The sequence below is a fragment of the Seriola aureovittata genome, chromosome 14, assembly GCF_021018895.1.
Source record: "Seriola aureovittata isolate HTS-2021-v1 ecotype China chromosome 14, ASM2101889v1, whole genome shotgun sequence".
NCBI lineage: Eukaryota > Metazoa > Chordata > Actinopteri > Carangiformes > Carangidae > Seriola > Seriola aureovittata.
In genome coordinates this window covers 942,962-964,424 of record NC_079377.1, presented here as the reverse complement: position 1 = coordinate 964,424, position 21,463 = coordinate 942,962, and the positions used below count along the sequence as shown (strand labels likewise).

Sequence of the window (21,463 nt, the reverse complement as noted above, 5' to 3'; positions counted from 1 at the left end):
TTTCCTTTTGTTGTTTGTTGACAGGTGTCAAAGTGACATCCTCAGTTCAAGTGCCCAAACTGCTGAAGCAGGCCGGAGACAGGGTGTTGGTGCTGTATGAGAGGCCGGTTCGTCACCAGACTTCCTCTTTGGGAACCTTGGGAACTCTTCAGGAAGGGTTTGGGCAGCTTGAGGAAACAGGTTTTATTCCCCAGCCTGGTGGTTATGAGGAGGACCCAGCCCCCATAACCACCCTGTCTGACATGTCCGACAGCAAAGACATGGACTCTGAGTTTGAAGAGTTGATTGTGGACAAACCTGGCCACACTGGTGGCCCTAACAACAGTACCACAAATACCAGTGACACTAAGGAGGAATTCTTGCTCACAGTAAACCAAAGCCCCAAAAGGACTGTGGCCACCTTGGCCTCTAAGCCCCTCGGTACCATATCACCCATTCTCAACCGCAAGTTAAACCTGGTGGGTCTTCAGTCACCACTCAAGCCTCAGCCCAAAGAGTCACCAAAGCCCTCACCACATAAGACCAGTAGTGATGCAGGGGAGGGTCTGCAGCGCCCAACAATTCCTCCCCCACCTCCTCCCTCTCGCCCCCCAGTGCCACCAAGACCTCAGATAAGGTTGACATCAGCCTCCTCAGAAACCAGTCTTTTAGAAGGTGTTGACTCTGTCACAACTGCTACTGCTGCTGTTGCTCCTGTTGTGACCAACACCACCAGTGCTTCTGAAAAATCTCCAGAAAAAGCTCCTCTCTCTGGAGCCACAGAGGACAAGGCTGGCACTGAGAAGATCTGTGTCAAACAGGCTGAGGCAAAGCAGTCCACCAGACCAGCAGAGTCCACTGATGAGCTGCCAGTCCCCCCCACTGTGACCAGCAGCAGCAAGGCTGATCAAGCAAAGGACAAAGCTTCAGAAAGCTCATGCAGCACACGGGACAGTCTGGAGGACCACTCCATCTTGGAGTCCCCAGAAACCATGTTTCGTAACCAGACAGCACGCTGGCCCAAAGCCTCTATGGTGTTTGAGGTAGAGAGCAACCACAAGTACCTTAACGTGGCCTTGTGGTGCAAAGATCCCTTTAAGCTGGGTAGTTTGTTGTGCCTGGGTCATGTCAGCCTCCAGCTGGAACACGTAGCCCTGGAGTGTATGGCCACATCTTCAGCAGAGTACCAGAGCACCTTTAGGCTGGGGCCTCCAGAGCCCAGAGCTAACGTCAGCCGCACCGCATTGCGCAGCCTCAGCTCCCACAAAGGCTTCAACGAGAAACTGTGTTACGGAGACATCACTCTGAACTTCTGTTACTTGGCTGAGGGGGACTTTGAGTATCCAGGGGGGCTGGTGGAGAGGGAGCGAGAGGGGAGTCTTCATGACGAGGATCTAAAGGAGAGGGAGCGGGAGCATGTCCCCTCTGCACCACGTGATGACTTGGCCTACAGCACCATGCAGGTGGAGGTTCGTCACAACTTCCAGGACACCCAGTTCCAGAACCCCACCTGGTGTGAGTACTGCAAGAAGAAAGTTTGGACCAAGGCAGCCTCTCAGTGTATGGTCTGCGCCTACGTCTGCCACAAGAAGTGCCAGGACAAGTGCCTCTCTGAAAACCCCTTCTGTGTGGCAGCGACTGAACGTCGTGGAGCTGACCCTGAAGCCAAATCAACCATAAACCGGGCCACCACTGGCCTGACACGCCACATCATCAACACCAGCTCCCGCCTGCTTAACCTTCGCCAGGTACCCAAGACTCGGCTAGTTGAACAGGTGGCTGATGTGGTTCCTGGAGCGGTGGAGCCCTCACCCAAGCATACACCCAACACTTCTGACAATGAGAGCAGTGACACTGAGACCTACACCAGTGGTGCCAGTCCCTCCAAACAGCCTGCCAGCAGTGGTGGCAGCAGTAAACTTGTACGCAAGGAAGGTGGGTTGGACGACAGTGTGTTCATTGCTGTGAAGGAGATAGGACGCGACCTGTACCGGGGGCTGCCCACAGACGAGCGCTCCCAGAAGCTGGAGCTGATGCTGGATAAGCTGCAGCAGGAAATTGACCAGGAGCTGGAGCACAACAACGCCCTCCTGCTGGAGGAGAGGGAGGCCACAGATGCCCGGCGCAAGGCCCTCATCAGTACTGCCCTGGCCAAGTCTGGGGAGAGACTGCAGGCCCTTACCTTGCTAATGATTCACTACCGGGCGGGCATCGAGGACCTGGAGTCAGTAGAGAGCACCTCTCCTTCAGAGCAGCAAGGCTTTAAAGGAAAAGGAGAGGGTCTGGAGGAGGAGGCCCTGATAGGAACAGAGGTCTATGACAGTGACATCTGCAGCCCTGTGGAGGTGCAGCTGTTGGATGACATTACTGAGGAGCAGATCTGTGTGGAAGCTCTCCACTGAATAAGACTAGAGACAGAAGGAAGAGGATTGTTTGGACTCATGTCTCCCTGCAGAACTGTGTCCTGTTTAGATAATGGTGGGGATGGTGTTAATAGTGGGGAAGTGTGGTTCACTTCATTCTGAGGAGAAAACAAATGTTGGTTAAAGGAATCTCCTCCTGACAGATTCATGGTGAACGTGTCATTGGTGTTTTGATTTGCACAGTGTGATGCCGTTTCCATGCTTTTCCATGTGTTTCTGAGTTTTTAAAGGGAAGCTCGACAACTACATTATCACCTGCCCTCAGTAGTGCTGCACGTTTATCCTCTACTTTTGCTTTTCTGTGGCTTCAACACCTCATTGTAAGCATTGGGTTCAGTTCACCGTCCTGTCTGTAACTGCTTCACCATGAGGACTTTGGAAGATGTGCACTTTTCTTCGGTCGACTGAATCATCGAGGACAATGTTGAATATTTGCTTGTTGTGAACACTACAAAGGAAAAGCAGGTTTAGACCTCCAAGGACCTGAAGCAGTCACACATATCTTTTTTTTTTTTTTTTACTGTGATATATTTGGATTTCAGAAGTGACTTTCCCTCCTCACTAAGCTCTTTGGGATTTCAGCAGCTGCATAATTATTAGTGGAACCTCGTATATAATTTGCCTCTTCCCTTTGGTCTATTTGTCTGTGTTAGTGAAGCCAAACATCTTTCAGCATTTCTTTTTTTTTTAAAGATATATATATTTCCATGTTTTGTTTTGTTTTGCCAAGTAATAACGTTCTGTTAAGAACAGCCCTAACTTAACTAACTAACTAACTAAACTAAGGCACATAACTAATCTTGGGTGAAATGTGAGAAAGGCACATAATTGTGTGTGTCTTCATGAGTTGTTTTCATGAATGAATGTATGTTCAGCCCTTTCTGTGTGACTGTATATACAGTATAACAGTTTGGCACCACCCGTCCCCACCCTCCACTTCCTGGCCTGTTACACTGCGACACCGTACATCTCTTCACTCCAGAGAGACTGTGGAGAATAACTGCCTGTGAAGAGAAAGTATCTCACTCTTGTGTATCAAAGGAAAAATGAAGAATACCTATAATCTGTTTGGTGATGTCCTTCTCTTTCTTTCTTTTCTGTCTTTATCCTGATGGTTGTTTTGCCAAGCAGTGAAGCATCACATATTTCTGGCAGAAATATAATTGAGTGTGATTGTGGATATTCAGTGAGGTTGAGTGTGATAGCTCTCTAAAACGATCAGCAGCGGTCAGCAGGTGTTGGTGTCAGTGCATCAGAATTGGGACATTCAAACAGGCGTACAGGCAGAACTCAGTAAGAGGAGATGTACCAGTGCAGGGACAACATCTGATTGAGAGATAGCTGCCAACCAGCCCTGCGTTCAAAAAACCAGATTATCAAACAATATCCAGGAAGCCTGACTGGAGTAACAGAATCTTATCAGGGGCTTCAACTGCAAGGTTTTTCCTGACAGTTACAAGGTAAACAGTAGAAATATGTTGCTCTCCACCAAGAATGTACACTGTGCCAGCGACCCGCCCTGCTGGGTCACGCTGATATTAAAGGTTGAGCCAGTTTGAAATCTTTTTTTTGCTAGAGACCATGTGTTGACCCAGCTGGCCCCTGGACCACGTTTTTCAGCAGCACAACCTGGCGCCTTTATAAACCATCTCTGAGGGCTGTTGAATGGCATTTTTGGAAAAGTAGGATCAAGTCTTGAACATTGGACAGCAGAATCTAGGCCTGTCCGGCACAGGCAGTAAGCACAGGTGCAAAACTTTTTTCTGTCTAACCACAAGAATGAGTGCAACACCATCAAGTTCCTGGAGTTCAGCCTGTGAACACATTGGATGACACATCATGAAAACTCCAACCTTTTTAGCACCGATACCTTTTTTTGTTTCCAACTACATTGTCATGGACCAGTATACTCCAACCCCTTCATGACTGAACGAAAGAATAAGTTTCATTAAGAAATAAACAAATTAACTCCACACTGTGTTTTTGTTTTTTGCCCATTTGAACGTGGTAGTTGCAGCAGTCGTAGGAACAGCACTCACAGATCAAGTGGTCAGCTGGATGATGATGGTCTGCTGACCTGTTAAGAGCGTGGGATGGAGTGACGAGGAAAGATGCACCAAGTTACCTGAAACACAGCACATAACGGCTTAAAATGTTCTTTAGTCACATTGTTTCCTCGTGGCCTGATGGAGGCTGACGGTGGGAACCACCACCTTGAGGGTCTTCTTGAGATAACTTTAGATTTTCTTGGGAAAAGTACAAAAGACCAAACAGAGAATTATCTAATGGGATAAGAGCCTTGATCCCTGGTGACCTCGGGGTGGGTGTGGCCAGCTGAAGAGGAGCTCGTCAGTTTGTTTTGTTTGGTTGAACAACAGGACAAAGTCAAAAAAGAAAAGAGTGTGTGTGACAGCTTAAAAAGAAAAGGGCCAAGGACGTATAATACATTACAAACATGTCATTCATACGCTGCATAGCAAGAGCATCCACAGTCGGTGTGCTTGTTGTGTGGACATGTGAGGATCCACACAAACCCTTATGGACTTTACGCCAGAGACGAAGTTACGTCACGTGGACCCCTTTGGACATGTGGACGTGGAAGGCATGAATTGGCTTTGATTGGAGGCAAAGGATCATTCCCCGTTCTTTTCAGTGTAATAGATCTGTTAATCATGTGGATATTAGCTTACTGGCTGCTCTTGTCAATCTCTCTCAGTCACTGAATATTCAGATATTTTGTGCAATATTTTTGTAGGAAATGAAACTGATTATCAGCATTGAATCCCGGTGTCTGTGTTTTCTCTTCTTTTCTCTTGAAACTGTGTGTTGTGTGTGACCATCTGTCTCTGAGCTGAGGTTCTGGAGACCAGTGACAACCTCAGAGGAGGAGCTCCCGCTGTAAACCCTCCTCTGGCCTGACAGGCTCTGCTTTCGCTGCTGCTGCTGCTGTTGTTGTTACTATGTGCTCTTCTCAGAACTCATTATCACATGCTTCTGCTGCCCCTCCCCCAGCCCTAACCTTTAAAACTGCACTCGAAATATGACTTACCCACCACAGCTTTCAGCAGGTCAAGGTGGTATTTGTTTCTTTTTCGTGTATGTGAGGGATATAGAACAGTTTTCAAGAAGGCTCATGTGATGAAGCTTTATTGTACATAACCTGAATAAACAAGCTCAAATGAATTCCCGTCTCTCTGCTTCGTGGTTTAATCAGCTCACACACACAAGAAGTTTAAAGGCACAATATGTGATGCAAATGTAAACAAGAGTCACTTCACCAGCAAACATCAAAATGGACTTGAACCTTCAGTTACATCCACACATATCATTTAACATGAGACTAACAATGGACCAACACTCAGTCTGAGCCAAAGCTTTATTTACAGGAACAAATACAAGCCTATACTTTAAACTGAAGTCAGCTGATGGGTATTTATACTCAAATTCCTCAAGTATGTACAGTATATGATAACACTGAATGTATAGTTATTTCTATGTACACTAAATTAATGCTGTGTCCAAAACAAAAAAAACCAAAACTGAGAACTAATGAGCACTAAAAAACTTCAACCACTAAAGAAGAGTGAGATGCAGTTAAAAGCTTCAGAGGACGTGGGAAAGTATAACCTGAGTTCAAGGTTTTTTCTCAATTGTTTCTTTTTTTTTAGTATCAGCACAGTTCACATTTAATAAAGCTAGCGCAATTTTTCTTAATGTCATAAAAAGATCAAAACCAACAACATGTTACAGAAAACAGTACTGCATGTAGAACATCACAGGTGTTGTTGGTGGGGGCATGAGAGTGGATGAGATGTGAGCCAGGAAGGAAGGTCATGTTGTCTTTAAGCACTCCTAATGTGGGCCTTCATATGGCAGCTCCCTGCAGCCTTTCTGAAGTCTGCCATGAGAACCGAGCAGCTAGCCTCATTCTGATTCCCTGATCTGCACGTTCAGACCGAAAGCAGCGAGCGTGAAAGAACTGGCTCTGGATCCCCATCAAAGACGCTGCTGAAGCTTGTGGGTGCTCTGACATAGATGAAGTGGATGAAATAAACAGCTAGCAAGTTTTGTTACGACTGCTTTGCATGCTATGGTGCTAGTTAGCATACAAGCCCCTCCTATGTAGCCTACACTTCACCAGCTCATCTGAACACCTATAGTGTGAGACACCATGGTCTATGCATCGTTTTTTTTTTTTTTTACTTAAGTCCCAGTAAACGAACAGGGTCTCGTCATATAAGCAATCAACCTCTCCTCGGTTGAGCTTGGGAACAAAAGTTTGCATGGTTGTGTTCTCTAGTGCTCTGTAGAGCAGAGCACTTCAACTTCAGCTGACTGAAGTCAACTTTGACTTCAACTTTTTCTGACGCCTGTACCACCAATGGGCAAACTGCTGCTCACTGCTAAAAGCTGCCGACTCACATAGAAAACAAATGACTTCAAGTCCCTTCAAAGTTCACTCGCCTCTTTTGGTCTGAACATACAGTAACACTTGCATTCAGTCCAAGTCCATTGATTCCTATTAAGGATGTGAATCTTTGAAGGGCATCTGTGCACATCGAGGTCTGTTTCTATGTGAAGTTGAATAAAAGCGATAGTCTCTTCGGAGGTTAGCTGTATGAAGTCTGACAAACTGCTCCAGCTGATCTTCACTGTCAGAGAACAGGTTTGAAACGGGTGTGGTGAGCTCACCACACCTCTATAGCCTGCTCCTCATCTCTGCTGCAGCAGCTTGAGGCTACATTAGCCACTGCTAACATACAACATCCAACTCTGCAACCAAACGCTGGCAGTTGACTTGCATCTTGGGTAATGTAGGTGCAAGGCAACAATATGGGAGCGCAATGCTATACCTGTGGAAGACCTTTAACTACTTTCAGTGGGATATGTTGACAGTAAGAAATATATAATATAAAAATGATATTACCAGCAACATCCTTTAATGCACAGTTAGAATGAATCTAGAGCAAAATGGGGACAGAGATTATCACTAACAATAGCACACTATCCTCCATCCAGAACAATACTGCACTCCCACTACTCCAGCTGTGGAAAATGTCAAAAATGTTCTCTTTACATATTTGAGTACATTACATTGTTTTTCCTCTCAGAGGTGTCCCCTTCCCAAAAAAGCAACATGACATTAAAAATGTGGTTAAGCTTTGTACCAGCGTTGCTGTAAGATCCACTGTTGTCTCGTGGAGAGGGAAAGGAGGGAAGGTACTGTATTGTGTGATCATCCGCAAAGTAATTGAAGCCCAGTGCTGAGATGGACAGGCTGATTACAGTGTGTCTGCTCCCACATTTCCCCATCATGGTAACTCATTCTGCTGTCTCCCACCATCCAGAACACACAATCAATATGAGTACTTCTCCTACCACTCTGAGAAGAATGGAGTCTTCGCTGTTGACATTTCCATGGTACCTATACGTATTTAGAGCAACACCAACAGTGTTTTAATCGCACCAAAAGGTAATGAGCGGAAAATCCATCTGTCTGTATTTTAGTTTCATTTTCATAGTCATTTTTTGGGAAAGAACTCTGTCAGAGCAAAAACGCCACATTTAAGAGAAGAAGAAAAAACAAACAATCAGAAAAACAACCAGCTGATAACAAACGCGATGACATGGGCAAAAATCATCTCTACATATGACTCACAAAAGAGCTTGGTGCTTTTGCTATGATAAACTCAAGGGACATCACAGGGAAAACGGTTCATTAAGCGCTGATCAGGGAGAAACTAGTTGGTTGATTTAATCTACCACATATTTTATAATAATTAAAATATCTATCTATCTATCTATCTATCTATCTATCTATCTATCTATCTATCTATCTATCTATCTATCTATCTATCTATCTATCTATCTATCTATCTATCTATCTATCCATCCATCCATCCGCAGGATATTAGATTAGCTTGAATGTGCATGTTGCTTTGAAAGGTGTGTGTCCTCATTTCCAAACTAATAATATAATGTAGATACTGTTTACTCTGGTACAACAGGTTCAGGCTGCTGGGACACCCTGGTACCTGAAGAAATAGGGTCTAAATAGTAATTGTAATATAAAAAAAAGAGGGGGAGGGGGAGGAACAGCAGAGAGCTGAATCCTGTCGTCATGCCTGGGCTGATTTCCTCTCACTGTGGTGACTCACTGCACTCTCATACTTTTATCAGTCTCTCTGAAAAACCAGAAACATGTTCCTGAATATTTTATATTAAGATGTATTACTATCTATAACAGAACCGTTTTATTTATAAGTTTAACAATGTTAAGTTTCTTGGCAAAAAAAAACCCTTCAGCTCCCATAAAGTTTTCCCAGTGCGGCAGCGCAGCTAATACATCTATATACAATCTCTTCTCATGGTGTTGGGCTGGTGGGAAAACCAGAAAGTAAATGAGATTGGATGAATTTTATAAAAATCTACCATCATTATCTTGACATATAGAGTAGAGCACTCGACATAGCACCGAGGAAAGTTAGCTGGTTTTTCCTAAATTCTGGTTTCACGTAAACCGAGTAAAATAACATTAAGTATCTGTATGGAAACAGTTTTTAGTTGATGTTTGATTTTATCAGCTGTTTTGTTTCACCAGTGTTCAACATTTTTCATCTTCCTGCCATTAGCAGATCCTCATTACGTCCCCCAACGAGCTTCTGTTTCCACCCGTGCCGGTTTGTTTTACTGGGAAGAACTCATTACATTTTGGTGCAAAGGGGTTTAGTTTTTTGTTTTTTCAATCCCTTTCCTTAACATAGTGAGATCAGACAATTTACTGCATTTCCAAAAGTTTCTCAGGAGATAATGTTTGAATCTTAATGTGAAAAATCAGATGCAGATCCAGGTAATAATCTGGATCTCACAGACGTGTCTGGGTGGAGATCTGTGCTCTGAGTATCATTCAAGTTTATATAATACTTTAAAAAAAGATGTTGATTTACATATTGTCTTTTTACATACTTAGTACTACATACTAATTGTCAGTGGTCTTAGTTAGAGATGTCAAACACACACTGTAGAATACAATTTGATTATCGTACACAATGTCTATGAAAAAACTCTTATTACTCCAGTGTGACATTTCAAAAGTACCAACAATTAAATAAATAATAAAAAAGGATTAAAGTAGTGATATTGATGGAGAGGCTGTTCCACTCCACCAAGACACAGTTTTAGTGGAAAAAATAGATACATTTTGTTTTAATATATTTCCCCATGCTTTCAGTCTTTATGCTAAGCTAAGCTAAAATAAGCTAAGCTAAGCTAAGCAGCTGCTGGCTCCAGCTACATATTTTACCATACAGATAAGAGACTGGTATCAATCTTCTCTTCTAACTCTCTCTTTAATGCATACTGCTGAAACCCAGTGTGAATGGACTGTAAATTTGCAGCATAGACTGTGTACAGGAATACTCCACTACACCACACTTCACATGTGGCAGCAGCAGTAATGATGGCTCGGGGCACAAACACACAGTAAGTGGCAAGGTCACCAGGGAACGGCGACACCTCCCCCCCGTCAGTGGCCGGTGGGTACACCCATCGAGGTGTCAATTAAAATGCTGTTTACAAAGTGTGGTGCATCTGATGAGTGTTGTAAAATAATAACTTGAAGATTCAATTTATCCACACACACATGCTTTGTTACGATGCCACAGTTTTGGCCTGTACACTACCCTCCTGTCTCCCTGTGTCTGCACAATACCAACACGCTGGATCTGGATCACCTTCATAGAAAATACTGCAACATCATAATTAACACCTGGGCTTTTTTTCTGACGTGAAAATAAAAAAAAAGGTTAATTATTAACAGCTATCTATATATGTTCGCATTTTTTTGTCAGATACAGTCTGTAAGTGTTGGGGATGAAGTGGGAGACGTTTCTATGGATGTTCTGATAAACTTCAGCTGCTGCCATCTGTGACTGAGCCAATTTTATAAAAATGTTTAACACTGAATCACACAGGGCATTAAAATATGTGCAGTGACATGATTACAGTGACTGATGAAGGTATGGCCACTGGTTTTAATCCACAGACAACAGTGGTTCTGTCAAAGCGCGGTCGGAACATCATTTAAGACCACATCTGTTTGAAGCAAAATCTGTTAATTATAAGAACAACAGTATAACTTTGGCACAAATTCACTTCATTGACTAACAACAAACCATCCTAACAAAGTTGACTTTAGGGGGATGGAAATCTGGATACACACTGAGACACAGTCTACAGAGAGCTGTGACTGGGACTGCAGTTTAGGAAGTGTTACAGCATATTTTGATATCAAGGCCAAAATACATACATAAGTAGGAGTGAGAATCCTGCAGCAAAGATGGAGTTATTGTGAAAGATTGCACAAAGTCAACATTTAGAAGTGATTTAATAAGAGTCACGTCATACTCACCACTATGTTGCTCTCACTTTGTCTTTGTCAGGAATAGTTTTCATTCACCAATTCATTCTAGTCTTTCCACTTCCTCCACACAGACATTCAGCTGTTGTCAATGAAACTTGACACTTCACATTGTTTGTGTTACAATAAAGTGTATAAAGGGAAAGTGAAAGATCAGCAGGAAGGGCTGAGTCAGTCCCCATAGACTCCCATGTTAAAATGTCCAACTTAAAAGCAGAAATAAACATGTTTACAGCCTGGTACAAAAACAGCTTTGGTTTCTAGAGCAAATTTTTCTCCTCCATGACAACTGTTTATATAACTCACCTGTTTACATTTTATTAACCTCCTAGGACCTGGCGTCCACATATGTGGACCTCACATTTTGGGTTCTCTAGACCACAATACTAACTTTTTCTCAACAAGGGCCTGGTGACCACATATGAGGATATTATACTGCCACTCAGTAATCAAAATTTAAAACTAATGTCCTCATATGTGGACATCATTTTTCTCAGGTCCCACAGCCTAAATAGCAAAGAGAAATTAAAAATGCACGCCATGCAAGAGTTCGGGTCTTAGGAGGTTAAGGCTCAAAGCTATTAGGAATTGAGGGCGTGGCCTCTTTGACAGGTGGGTGAGCATATGCCTTCCACACTGAAGTCACCTAAGTCTCGGCTCCACACACGCACCTCCTCTTTGACCATTTTTGGATTAGCTGGGAGATTTAGGGGCGGAGCCAGGCACTACCAAGATGGTGACAGTGGAGCAGCTCACTCTGAGCCTCTAAACCACTCTTCAGAAATGTGGGTGTGGGTGATGTCACAGAGGCTACGTCCATCTCTATTTACAGTCTATGGATAAACCTGACAGCAGCAGACTGGTGAGTATGACAGGACTCTGGTGTTGTACTGATGAACTTCCTGCTGTGGATATAGATTTGTGGTGTTGATATAATGAATATGTTGGTGCATTTTGCAGCTTAGAATTATCTTTCTCTCTGAAGTTGCCAAAATGCAAAAATGTGGGTTCTATTCTATTTAAGAGGAGATCACATATTTATATCTCTATATTCTCTTTTTAGAATATATTTCTCCTCTGTTTTTGATGTCCCAACACAGCTGAGCAAGAACAGCTGGGTTTTGAAGAGGCCTGAGTAAACACATCTGGATCTGTATCAATGACCGGGCCAACACATCTCCATGGATTTTACACAAACAACAGTTTCCTGACAAACCACACAATAACCCAACACACTACCAATGTGCACACCAAACTATTGTTGCTCAGCACCCTCCTACTGTCTACAAAGTGCTTTATGACATGTTTCTCTATTGAATAAGGCTGTTGGCTAAAAAAATATCTCTCACACAATGCGCTTGCCACTACAGATCAAGAACAACTTTGGTTTGCTCCAGTAAACTGCTAAGAAGACACTGAACAGTGAAGACTGAACGCAGAACATTCACATGGAAAAATCTTGGCTGCTGTTGTTTCATTGCTATTTTTTTTCTTCTGTGTTCCCATTTTTTGTACAATAAAATAGATCCTCTGAAGGATTAACCTGCATCGCTGATGGACTGTTAATCATAGTCGTCATATTCTGGATCCATGTTTTCACCCTGATAACATGTCCCTTGTGTGGAGTAGGACATCGTCTTCATTGAGCAGTTGGAGTCCATCAAAATGGCCTGAAAAGACAGATTATGGAGAGTGTTGATTCTGCCACAACATGTGTCAAAGTTCATTCAGTAAAACCTAGAACTGCTTCTTTTAATGTCAATTTTTGGGGTTTTTGTGCTCCGTTATCAAGATAATGTTATAATCCTCTTCTGGCCAGGTCAAGGATGAGTTCATGTCAAGTTGAAATAATTTATTAAATGCTGTCATGTCGTCCAGCACTTGTGTGTAAGATTAGAAAAAAACTCCTGACTTTAGTGGTAAAAACACATTAAAATCAATATTTCACAAGTGACTTGTTAAGTTGTGATTTCACACTTGAATCAAATTTTCACTTTTGTTTTCACATGTGAATTACGTAATTCCCATGTGGAGGTTTCCATTCACATGTGATGTTGTGATTTCACATGTGAACCTAAATTTCACATTTGTTTTTCCGTTATATACATTCAAATGTGTTAGCAACAACAAGTTTTTCATTTTACATGTGATTATAAACGTTGCGAGTGAAAATGATAGTGACACATGAAGTGAAACATTTCACATGTTAACCTAAGTTTCACATGTGGAAACCACACGTGTATCTCAAAATTCACATAGTTGAGGTTTTTAGCTCTATATGTGAATACCAATTTCATATGAGAAAAAGATAATGTCACAAAAGTAGTGAAAAAGCCCATGTTATGTTGTGATTTCACATGTAAATCTAAGTTTAATGTTAGGTATGGGTTTCACATGGGGCTTCACACATTACACCACAAAAATGTCCCAAAACCACATTTCCCTTGTGTTCCACACATTTCACATGTGTTTTTAACATGTTTTCACATGTGCAGAAAACACATGTACATGTGAGATTACATGTTTACACACGTGATTTTGCACATGAGTAATTCATGTGTTTTTTCTGTAAGGGAAAAGAGAGCAGACAACAGTTCACGTGTTAAGTTAAAGCTAAAAGAAAAATTCAGCTCTGTTATTGTGTATTAGATGCAGACAGAGGAACGATTAAGCTTCTCCCTTAGAAAAGTGAATCAGTCATTAGCCTTTGTTACGAGACTGTTTAGACAAAATACACATAGAAGCTTTTTTTTTGCATTGCCAACAGTATATCATCATCCATGTGACACACAGAGGGAAGCTATTCACTCAGGCTGCGTCCACACTGACATGTTTTCACTTTAAATCAAAACCATCTCTGTCCAGACGAAATAATGTCCATCCAGACTCACACTCCTGAAAACATATATCACATGACCATTCACATACACTGAGCATGTGCGAGCCGGTGTTAACAGGAAGCAGATTGTCTTCTCTGCAGTTGGATAGTTGTAGAAAGTACTCAAAACGAGGAACAGCAAAGACAGTTGTTGCATAAAATACAGAATGTAACTGAACAACAGCTGCTAGCAAAAACAACAAGGTCAGCAACCCTTGTAATTCATTATCATGTTGTATTCACCACTGGTAGTCCAGGCTGATGAGAGCCAATCAGGAGAGACTAGGGTGTCTGCTCGTCCACACTACAATACAACCCCAGAGTTTTCAAAATAAGACGGGTCCAGCAGAGTTTCTGAAAGTCTCTGTTTTTAGGGGCTAAAGACTCCAGAGTCGTGTGGACGTCAGGAGTAGACATAGCAAAAGAGATTTAAAACTAAAACATGGCAGTGTGGATGGAGCCTGAAAGTGTGACCAAGACTCACAGAACTTCAGCTCAGTTTTAACCTCAGTGTTCACAGTGAAATGCTGATACTTAGCTTCTATCTCCTCTTGCCAACTGTCTCTTCATTGTGTGATTGAAGTTAAGAAATAATGACATCATGATTTTCTCATGTTGGTACTTTTTGTGCAGCATGGATGTGGGAGTGTTTACACAGTGTGATGGGAGTATGAAATACTTCTGGTTTCCCAGCACAGTCTCTGTTTAGCTTTTACATGGGTGTGGATTTACCCACATCCGCTTATGTCAGAGCAACATCTCTGGGAGATGAAAATCATATTATTTGTCTGCGCCTTTCTGCAGGATTTTGTTTGACTGGGTTTAAGTGTGTTTTGAAACTTACAATTTTCTCTTCTTGACCGGGTGGATTCCTGAGAAAGAGGCAAAGTGGAGCAAAGAAAATATCCACTACTCCAATGATGGTCATGAGCCAGGGGAAGCCGATACTCTCAGCTATGGATCCTCCTATAGACGGACCTGCACCATCAGACGACACATCACACACCGGGTTAGTCAGATGAGTTTGTATTGTAGCTTAGTAATAACAAGATGACGTGTTGGTAACAACCGAGGTAGTAACATGGTAATATTTTGAAATGTCATTAGGTAATTGTGTTTGGGGTAATATAGAGGTAATATTTGGGTAAAAAAAGGGTAATAATAAGGTAATTAACAGGAAATCACTGATATCATTCACTGAAAATAAATGTAATTCCATCTCCCTCCCCATTCCACATATTCCAAATCAATTTCTATTTCAAACTGTTATATCTTACATTGAAACACACTGTTTAATTAACACCAGTCTGTGCTGGAGGAGGCAGCACCTGTTTGTAGTTGATGATTCATACACTACTTTAACCTTGACACCAAGCACCAGAGTGTTTAGCTGGAAACATACAGTCATTTCTCCATAGTAACCATCAATCAGCACTGTTAAAAACACTGTACATTATGATAATCTAAATGTCACAGACAAACAAACAACAGCTGGAAACAGATATAGTACTTTAGACCATATTTCAAATTATAAGAGCTGAAAGCTCTTATATAAAACAAATATTTTTTTATGTTTTCTCCTGATAATATCTTGTTAAATAAAGGGATAATAATCTCATTATCTCGGGATAACAAGCTTCGTTATCCCGAGATGACGGGATAATAACCTGGTTATCTTGGGATACAAAAAATCGTTTTCTCTTGATAATATCTTATTATCTCGGGATAACGAGCTTTGTTATCTAGAGATAAAAAACATTTGTGAGTATGGCCTTTCTCTGCATCTGTAACTATGACAACACAAGTTAATCTGGAAACATGATGAGCCAAAGATTCAGACTCAGATTCACTTCAGAGGCGTCATATCCTGTAGTTTAATAGTCTGTAGTTTTGTTAATGCTTGTATGTGTGCTCCCTGCTTACCTAAAGCAAAGCCCATACAGAAGGCCACATCAGCAATGGCATACACACTTCCATACACAGACACATGCCGCAGGTCCACCAGGTAACCCATTATAGGCATCATGGAGGAGTCCACCATGCCTGCAACACATCACAGACATCACAGGTCTTACACATACAAACACACTGTACTGCAGGTGCTGTGTGTTGAGCTTAGTGTTCAGTGTTGCAGACGTACCGATGGCGAAGCCGACACCAAAGTTTGGAAGAATCAGACCATAGATGTCTCCAGCAAATGGAACCTGGAACACACAGGCACATTTCATCTTTGTATGAGGGAGTGTAAACATCAGACTTCACATGAGCAGAGGAGCCGGCTGCTGTGAGAGTCAGAGTCACTGTAAAGTCAGAATGAGATTTGTTGAGTAATGAACACACTCCCTGTTCAAGCCCAGAAGGACAATCTGATGATTTAAACACCCAACAACACTGACCCTAACCATCTCAGAGCACAACCTTTAAAATCCACATTCAGTGGATCTTACTCTTGTAAGTCTTTAGTGACCCATCGATGCTCATCAAATATTCCAGAGGTTGTCTCCCTCATACTTACACATATTACACTGATCCCAACCACCACCATTCCAATCAGAGCACAAAGCCATCTGTAAGAGACAAGATGTGATCAGTGTCATCTCATTATAAATATATTTTACTCCAGTCAGCAACAATAATCTCTGCATAAAGGTGAAGCAGGATGTGAGTTTGTTTAACATGAGTATAAACATAATAGAACAGTATATATAGTAGTTTCAGAAAGTTTTAATTGTAATGGATAAAATTGATATTTTATCCCATCAATCTACATTATATTATCTATAATCTATAATAATAATACAACTTCAGTCTGCTTGAGTCTTTACAAGCTCTGAACCTGGATCTGCTCAGTTTATCTCAGTCTTCCTTGCAGATGTGTGTGTATGCGTGTGTGTGTGTATATATATATATGGTGGGAGTCAGGACCGTGTGTAGAACAGTACAGAATAATTGATTTCTGGTAAATAGCGTAATGTTCACAGTCACTAATAGACTGACAGAGGTCCAGGACTTTTTCCAGATGTTGTAGAGCATGAAAAGATCCAAACTGAACACTGTAAGTAAACGAATTGATTACTGGAAGATAATTATTTAAACAGCATTTGTAAAGGAATGATTCTGTCCCGAGCTTTCTGATCCATACAAGAGGTCGATCACTGTAACTGTGATCACTATAAGAAGTTTCCACTATGGTTCATGTAGCTGTTCGCAAAGGGTTTAACCTGTGCCACTGAACAATAACATCATGTCACATCCATACAGGGTTAGTAGTATACAGCTGATGCAGCTGTTCAAATGTTTTTTGAATGCAGTGCTATCGGATCAGTGCTTGGTATCAGTCGATACACAAGTTCAGGTTCAGGTATCAGAAAAATGACATTGTACATATAGTAGAAGTGAGACTATAACAGTTTGTGATGGTGAAGTTATGAAACTGAAAGTCCTGTTTTAACTTTAAAGAGTTTTATGGTGGTACTAAAACAGATTTGGTTAATGGCAACACTGAACGAAGAAGCCAAATAAGCATTATAAGAGCAGACACATACACACAGAAATTATAGATGCTCTGTATCATCAAGGTTTCAATAAAGGCAGCCTCACAAACACGGGAAACTCATTTAGAGGAACGGAAACAGATGCTACATCCACAGAGGGAAAGAGAGAGAGAGAGAAGGTAGATAAGGATAATTTCCCTCCCTACCTCCCCATCTTGTGTGCCAATGTGCCGAAGATGTTGGTTCCAATAAGATAGGAGATGGACGCTGGTAAGAAAGCGACGCCTGGACCGAAGACAGACACACACACACACACACACACACACACACACACACACACAGAAGAGAGAATGAAGGTGTGGGCAAGAAAAGCAGATCTCTATCAGAGCCTCATTACTGAGCTGCTGTACATCTCCCATTGTCTGTAATGAAGACTTATGCTTTGCACCTGCCATTATATGACACCCTAATATCCTGTTCCCCCTCATCCTTTTTTATCTGACCAAGACTTCATATACAGCATCCTGGAGGAACAAACTAATAACAGCAGAGAGCTGAGGAAGCCTCTGTTAGAAAAGACCTGGCAGGACGGAGGAGTGACACTCCTGTACAAAGTCAAGTCAAGTAAGAAATGTATATGAGACGAGAGGAAATGTGATTAATGATATTATTTTGTGAATTAAATGTTTTTATTTAGTAATAACCAAAGAAGTGTTTTGACAGAGAGGGTTTTCAAATCTGTTCAAGGTGCAAGCGCCTGGCTTTTAAAGGGAAAAGGAGATGACACTGTGACTGGTTTATTAGATGTCACGCCCCAAAACACTCCCATGAATAATTAAGAGATTTAGTAGAACCCTTCTGAACAATGCGCCTGGAGCAGAGACTGTTTTTTTAGTTCGTTAAAATAGTTCCTGAAATAGCAGAATTGTTATGGACACGCCCTACAAACACTCTAGACCATGCGCTTTGGATTGTTAAAATAGAGCCCTTAGTGTTTTCTGTCTGTATTATGAGGTACGTGTGTGTGCACTTTTATAATGACTACTAAATTCTGAGCATCTTGCCTTATCAAAAATATCTTTGTCTACTGACCTCACTTTTGATGGCCAAGAACAGTTTAAGGACCTGACTGTAAACCCTTCGTGGAAGAGCCTTAATACTCTGCCTTTTAAATGTCATATAACAGCTGAGAACTATGGGCTGTCACATAGGTGGGGGTGGGGGGGCCTCCGTTGACCCTCCTATTGGAGGAGTCCTGAGCCCTGGGTTTTTTTTTTTGAGGATAACTGAGTTGATTTGATTGTCCATGATTTGGATTTTTCACATCTTCTAAAGTGGCTTAAACACAACCTGTTGTCAGGGCAACAAGGATTTATGCAGAGTACATGACATTTAGGAAGGATGGTAGAGATTGCAAGTGTTCACACCACAGGACAGCAATGAGCGGTAGCTATCAATGGCAGGTCCCCACTGGTTTCATACTCTACACATGGCTGGTATGTGACCTCTCCTTTGCTACTAAGTGTGTTACCGCCCTGAAGTAACGCATGGCAGCGTTGAGGAACACTGAGATGACACCAAATAATTATGCAAAGGTTAATAAAATAACATGACAGCGCACTGACCACGGCAGAGCTTAAATGACCGATGACAAGACATTAGATTTTAATTAGACTTTATACATTTCATCATTTATCTTAGCATTAGAAATGTTAATGGTTATTAATGAGTTTTGTGAGATGAACTATTTTAATCAATCATCCCATAACCAATAGATGTAACTGTCAGTTGTCCACAGACGTTTTACAATGCATGAAAAGCAGTTCACTAAATCCCTGCAGCACATGAAGGCAGCAGGACTACAGGTGTTTTCAATAACCAATTACATTTCACCACAATCTCAACCAGCCAATCACGTTGTCCCTGTTAAACTTTAAATCTGTTCTCCCCTCTCCTGCTGTCAGCTGTTATTACAGTCCTCCACACCATCCCCCTCCAGTCTTCACATCCAGCACCAGGTCCAGCTCATCAGAGTCCACATCACATCAGCTCCATATCCAGATCTCCAGCATCTCTTTTTGCCACCACTACCAAAGTCTAGACCCTGGGGGGCTGTGCTCTTCTTCATCCTCTCATGCTCAAATAGACTGGACGCTACAGTGCACCACTATTGCAAAGCAGTATTATGAAACAGGACGGGCCGGACCTGTGATAGCTTGTTAACATGCTAACCAGTGGAAGAAAAATAAGTTGTAGAAACAGAGGTAAGACATTGCAGTTTACTTCCACCTCTGGAGACAGCTGTTGGTGAGTAAAGGAATGAAGTTTGAAGCTAAACTCACAATGCTTCTTCTAGACTGGTAATTAAACAGCTGTTAATGTTAACACTGGCTATTTGCAATAGCAAAAAAACATCCTTTAAGGAGAAATTTCAGAATGAAATCGAGGTTCATGCTGTTAAAAATCTGGACTCCAGCAACTAAACATGATGTACAAACCTTGCACATATTTGTTATTTGCGAATGTGTTTTTGTGAACAAAGTGCAATCTAATGGTGACACCCTGCAATTGAATGAATGCCACTTTAATGCCCAGGTTTACTGTGGAATGTGGACACACCTTTTCAGACAACAGAAGAAAAAAAGGAGACTTGTGTGTGGCAGCCAGAGGGTCTCCAGCAGGGGGAGGGGTTCTGAATGTCTGGAACTGTGTGTATGTGTTTGTGTGGGTGCCTCTACTTTGACTGACTTGTGTCAGTACGTGTCCTACTGAAGCGAACAGAGCTTAAAATACCTAGCTGCCATTTCCTGGCACACATGGTCTCCATCATCCAGATCGGCAGTGTTGGCTCCATCATGGCTATGGCCATATTTCCGAAACAAATGGCACCTGTGAAGGAAGATTGATGATAAGTTGATTCAGTGTCAACTGCTCTTCCAACCCCCATCCACCTAAACAACGACAAACAATCAAATAAATCCTGCCCTTCTGCCAACTTTGAAATACTGGGATTGTTTCCTACTGGTGATCTCAGACTTTAACATATCTGTTGCACATCACAGTTGTAAGCTTCTGCAGGCAGAGTTTAAACTGAACTAGGCTTGTTGCCAATTAAGGTGTGATATAAGGTGTGATATTAGTGTGATATAAGATAATGGCATATACATTTGACCTCAAGGCTGTTCATATATATCAAACTCAAAATCAAGTTGTGTTTTGATGTAAAAAGTGGTATGACTCATCCACCAATGGGATGACTCCAGCCTTGTTTGACTGTGGGTGGACTCAGTTTGACTTGCTAGTATTGTTAAACTGCAGATAATCACTGCTTTGTCTCATGAAAACGTCTCCCGGAAAAGGGAAACCAAGGCCCTATCTGGGAGCCAGGCCTAGGAGGAGAAATTGCAGGGGAATGACTGGACTTGGGGTCTGCACCCATGGGCCCAGTCTGGCTCATCCCCAGAAAAAAAATCAAGTAGGATGGGAACATTGGTGTCTCTGACTTCAGTAACCTGTTGGTGGACACTGGTGGTAAAGGAGGCCATAAAGATGAAAAAGGGCATGGCTAGCCTTGGTAACACCTGAATCAGTAAAGAGGTATCAGGTCTAAGAGGACTGCAGCTTCTGTGGTCACAGAAGAGGACAGGGAGACCATGAATGAGTACTTTCTGCTGGCTCAACCCATGAGACTGATAAGGAGGAGGAGCCAGGACTGGACCCTGGTCATTTTCAGCAGGGAGTAGTACTACGGATTTCCACTTGTGATAGTCATGGACAAAATCTCTACGAGCAGCTGAGGAACTTAAGGCACCCAGATTGGTGACCTCAGGATTCCATCTCAGCTTTTTTCCGATGATGAAACTTGCGAAACCGCCTAATCAACCTGCAAACTGCAGTGCACACTGGGCAGTTTGTAACTGTGTAAAATGGCTGCACTAAGAGTCAGCACCTCCGAGTGTGAGGCCATGGTACTACACTAGATCACAGTGGATAGCTCCCTATAGTTTGCAAACAAATTGCTGGGAGTTCATTTATCTTGGGGTCTTGTTCACTGAGCCTGAAATCAGTCAACTTGTGTTGGCAGTAAAGCATTGATTTTCATGGTGAAGAGACGGCAAAGCATGAAGCTCTCAGTTTAGCAGTTCATGTTCCGTGACCTCCGTGATCATGAGCTTTGGGTGATGACTGAAAGGTCAGAGAACCTGGGAACAGGGAAAGAAGTCTGAGCCAGTTGAGGTTGTTTGGGGATCTGATTAGAATGCACACTAGA

General features: G+C 42.2%; 2 protein-coding genes across 2 annotated transcripts in view; one reads left to right on the top strand and one right to left on the bottom strand.

Annotated features, from left to right (window-relative positions):
• The window catches only part of pdzd8 (PDZ domain containing 8), a 50,833-nt gene extending 45,248 nt beyond the window's left edge, over positions 1-5,585 (top strand). The window contains exon 5 of the mRNA XM_056394852.1: positions 25-5,585. Within this exon, the coding sequence (XP_056250827.1) occupies positions 25-2,381 (2,357 nt within the window). The 3' untranslated portion in view covers positions 2,382-5,585. The remainder of the gene's footprint in view (positions 1-24) is intronic.
• Positions 5,586-5,764: 179 nt separating this feature from the next.
• Positions 5,765-21,463, bottom strand: part of slc18a2 (solute carrier family 18 member 2) — a 40,175-nt gene continuing 24,476 nt past the window's right edge. The window contains exons 10-16 of the mRNA XM_056394854.1: positions 19,987-20,082; positions 17,400-17,478; positions 16,215-16,266; positions 15,840-15,903; positions 15,623-15,742; positions 14,544-14,677; positions 5,765-12,491 (exon numbers count right to left, since the gene is read on the bottom strand). Coding sequence (XP_056250829.1) covers positions 12,384-12,491; positions 14,544-14,677; positions 15,623-15,742; positions 15,840-15,903; positions 16,215-16,266; positions 17,400-17,478; positions 19,987-20,082 — 653 coding nt within the window. The 3' untranslated portion in view covers positions 5,765-12,383. The remainder of the gene's footprint in view (positions 12,492-14,543; positions 14,678-15,622; positions 15,743-15,839; positions 15,904-16,214; positions 16,267-17,399; positions 17,479-19,986; positions 20,083-21,463) is intronic.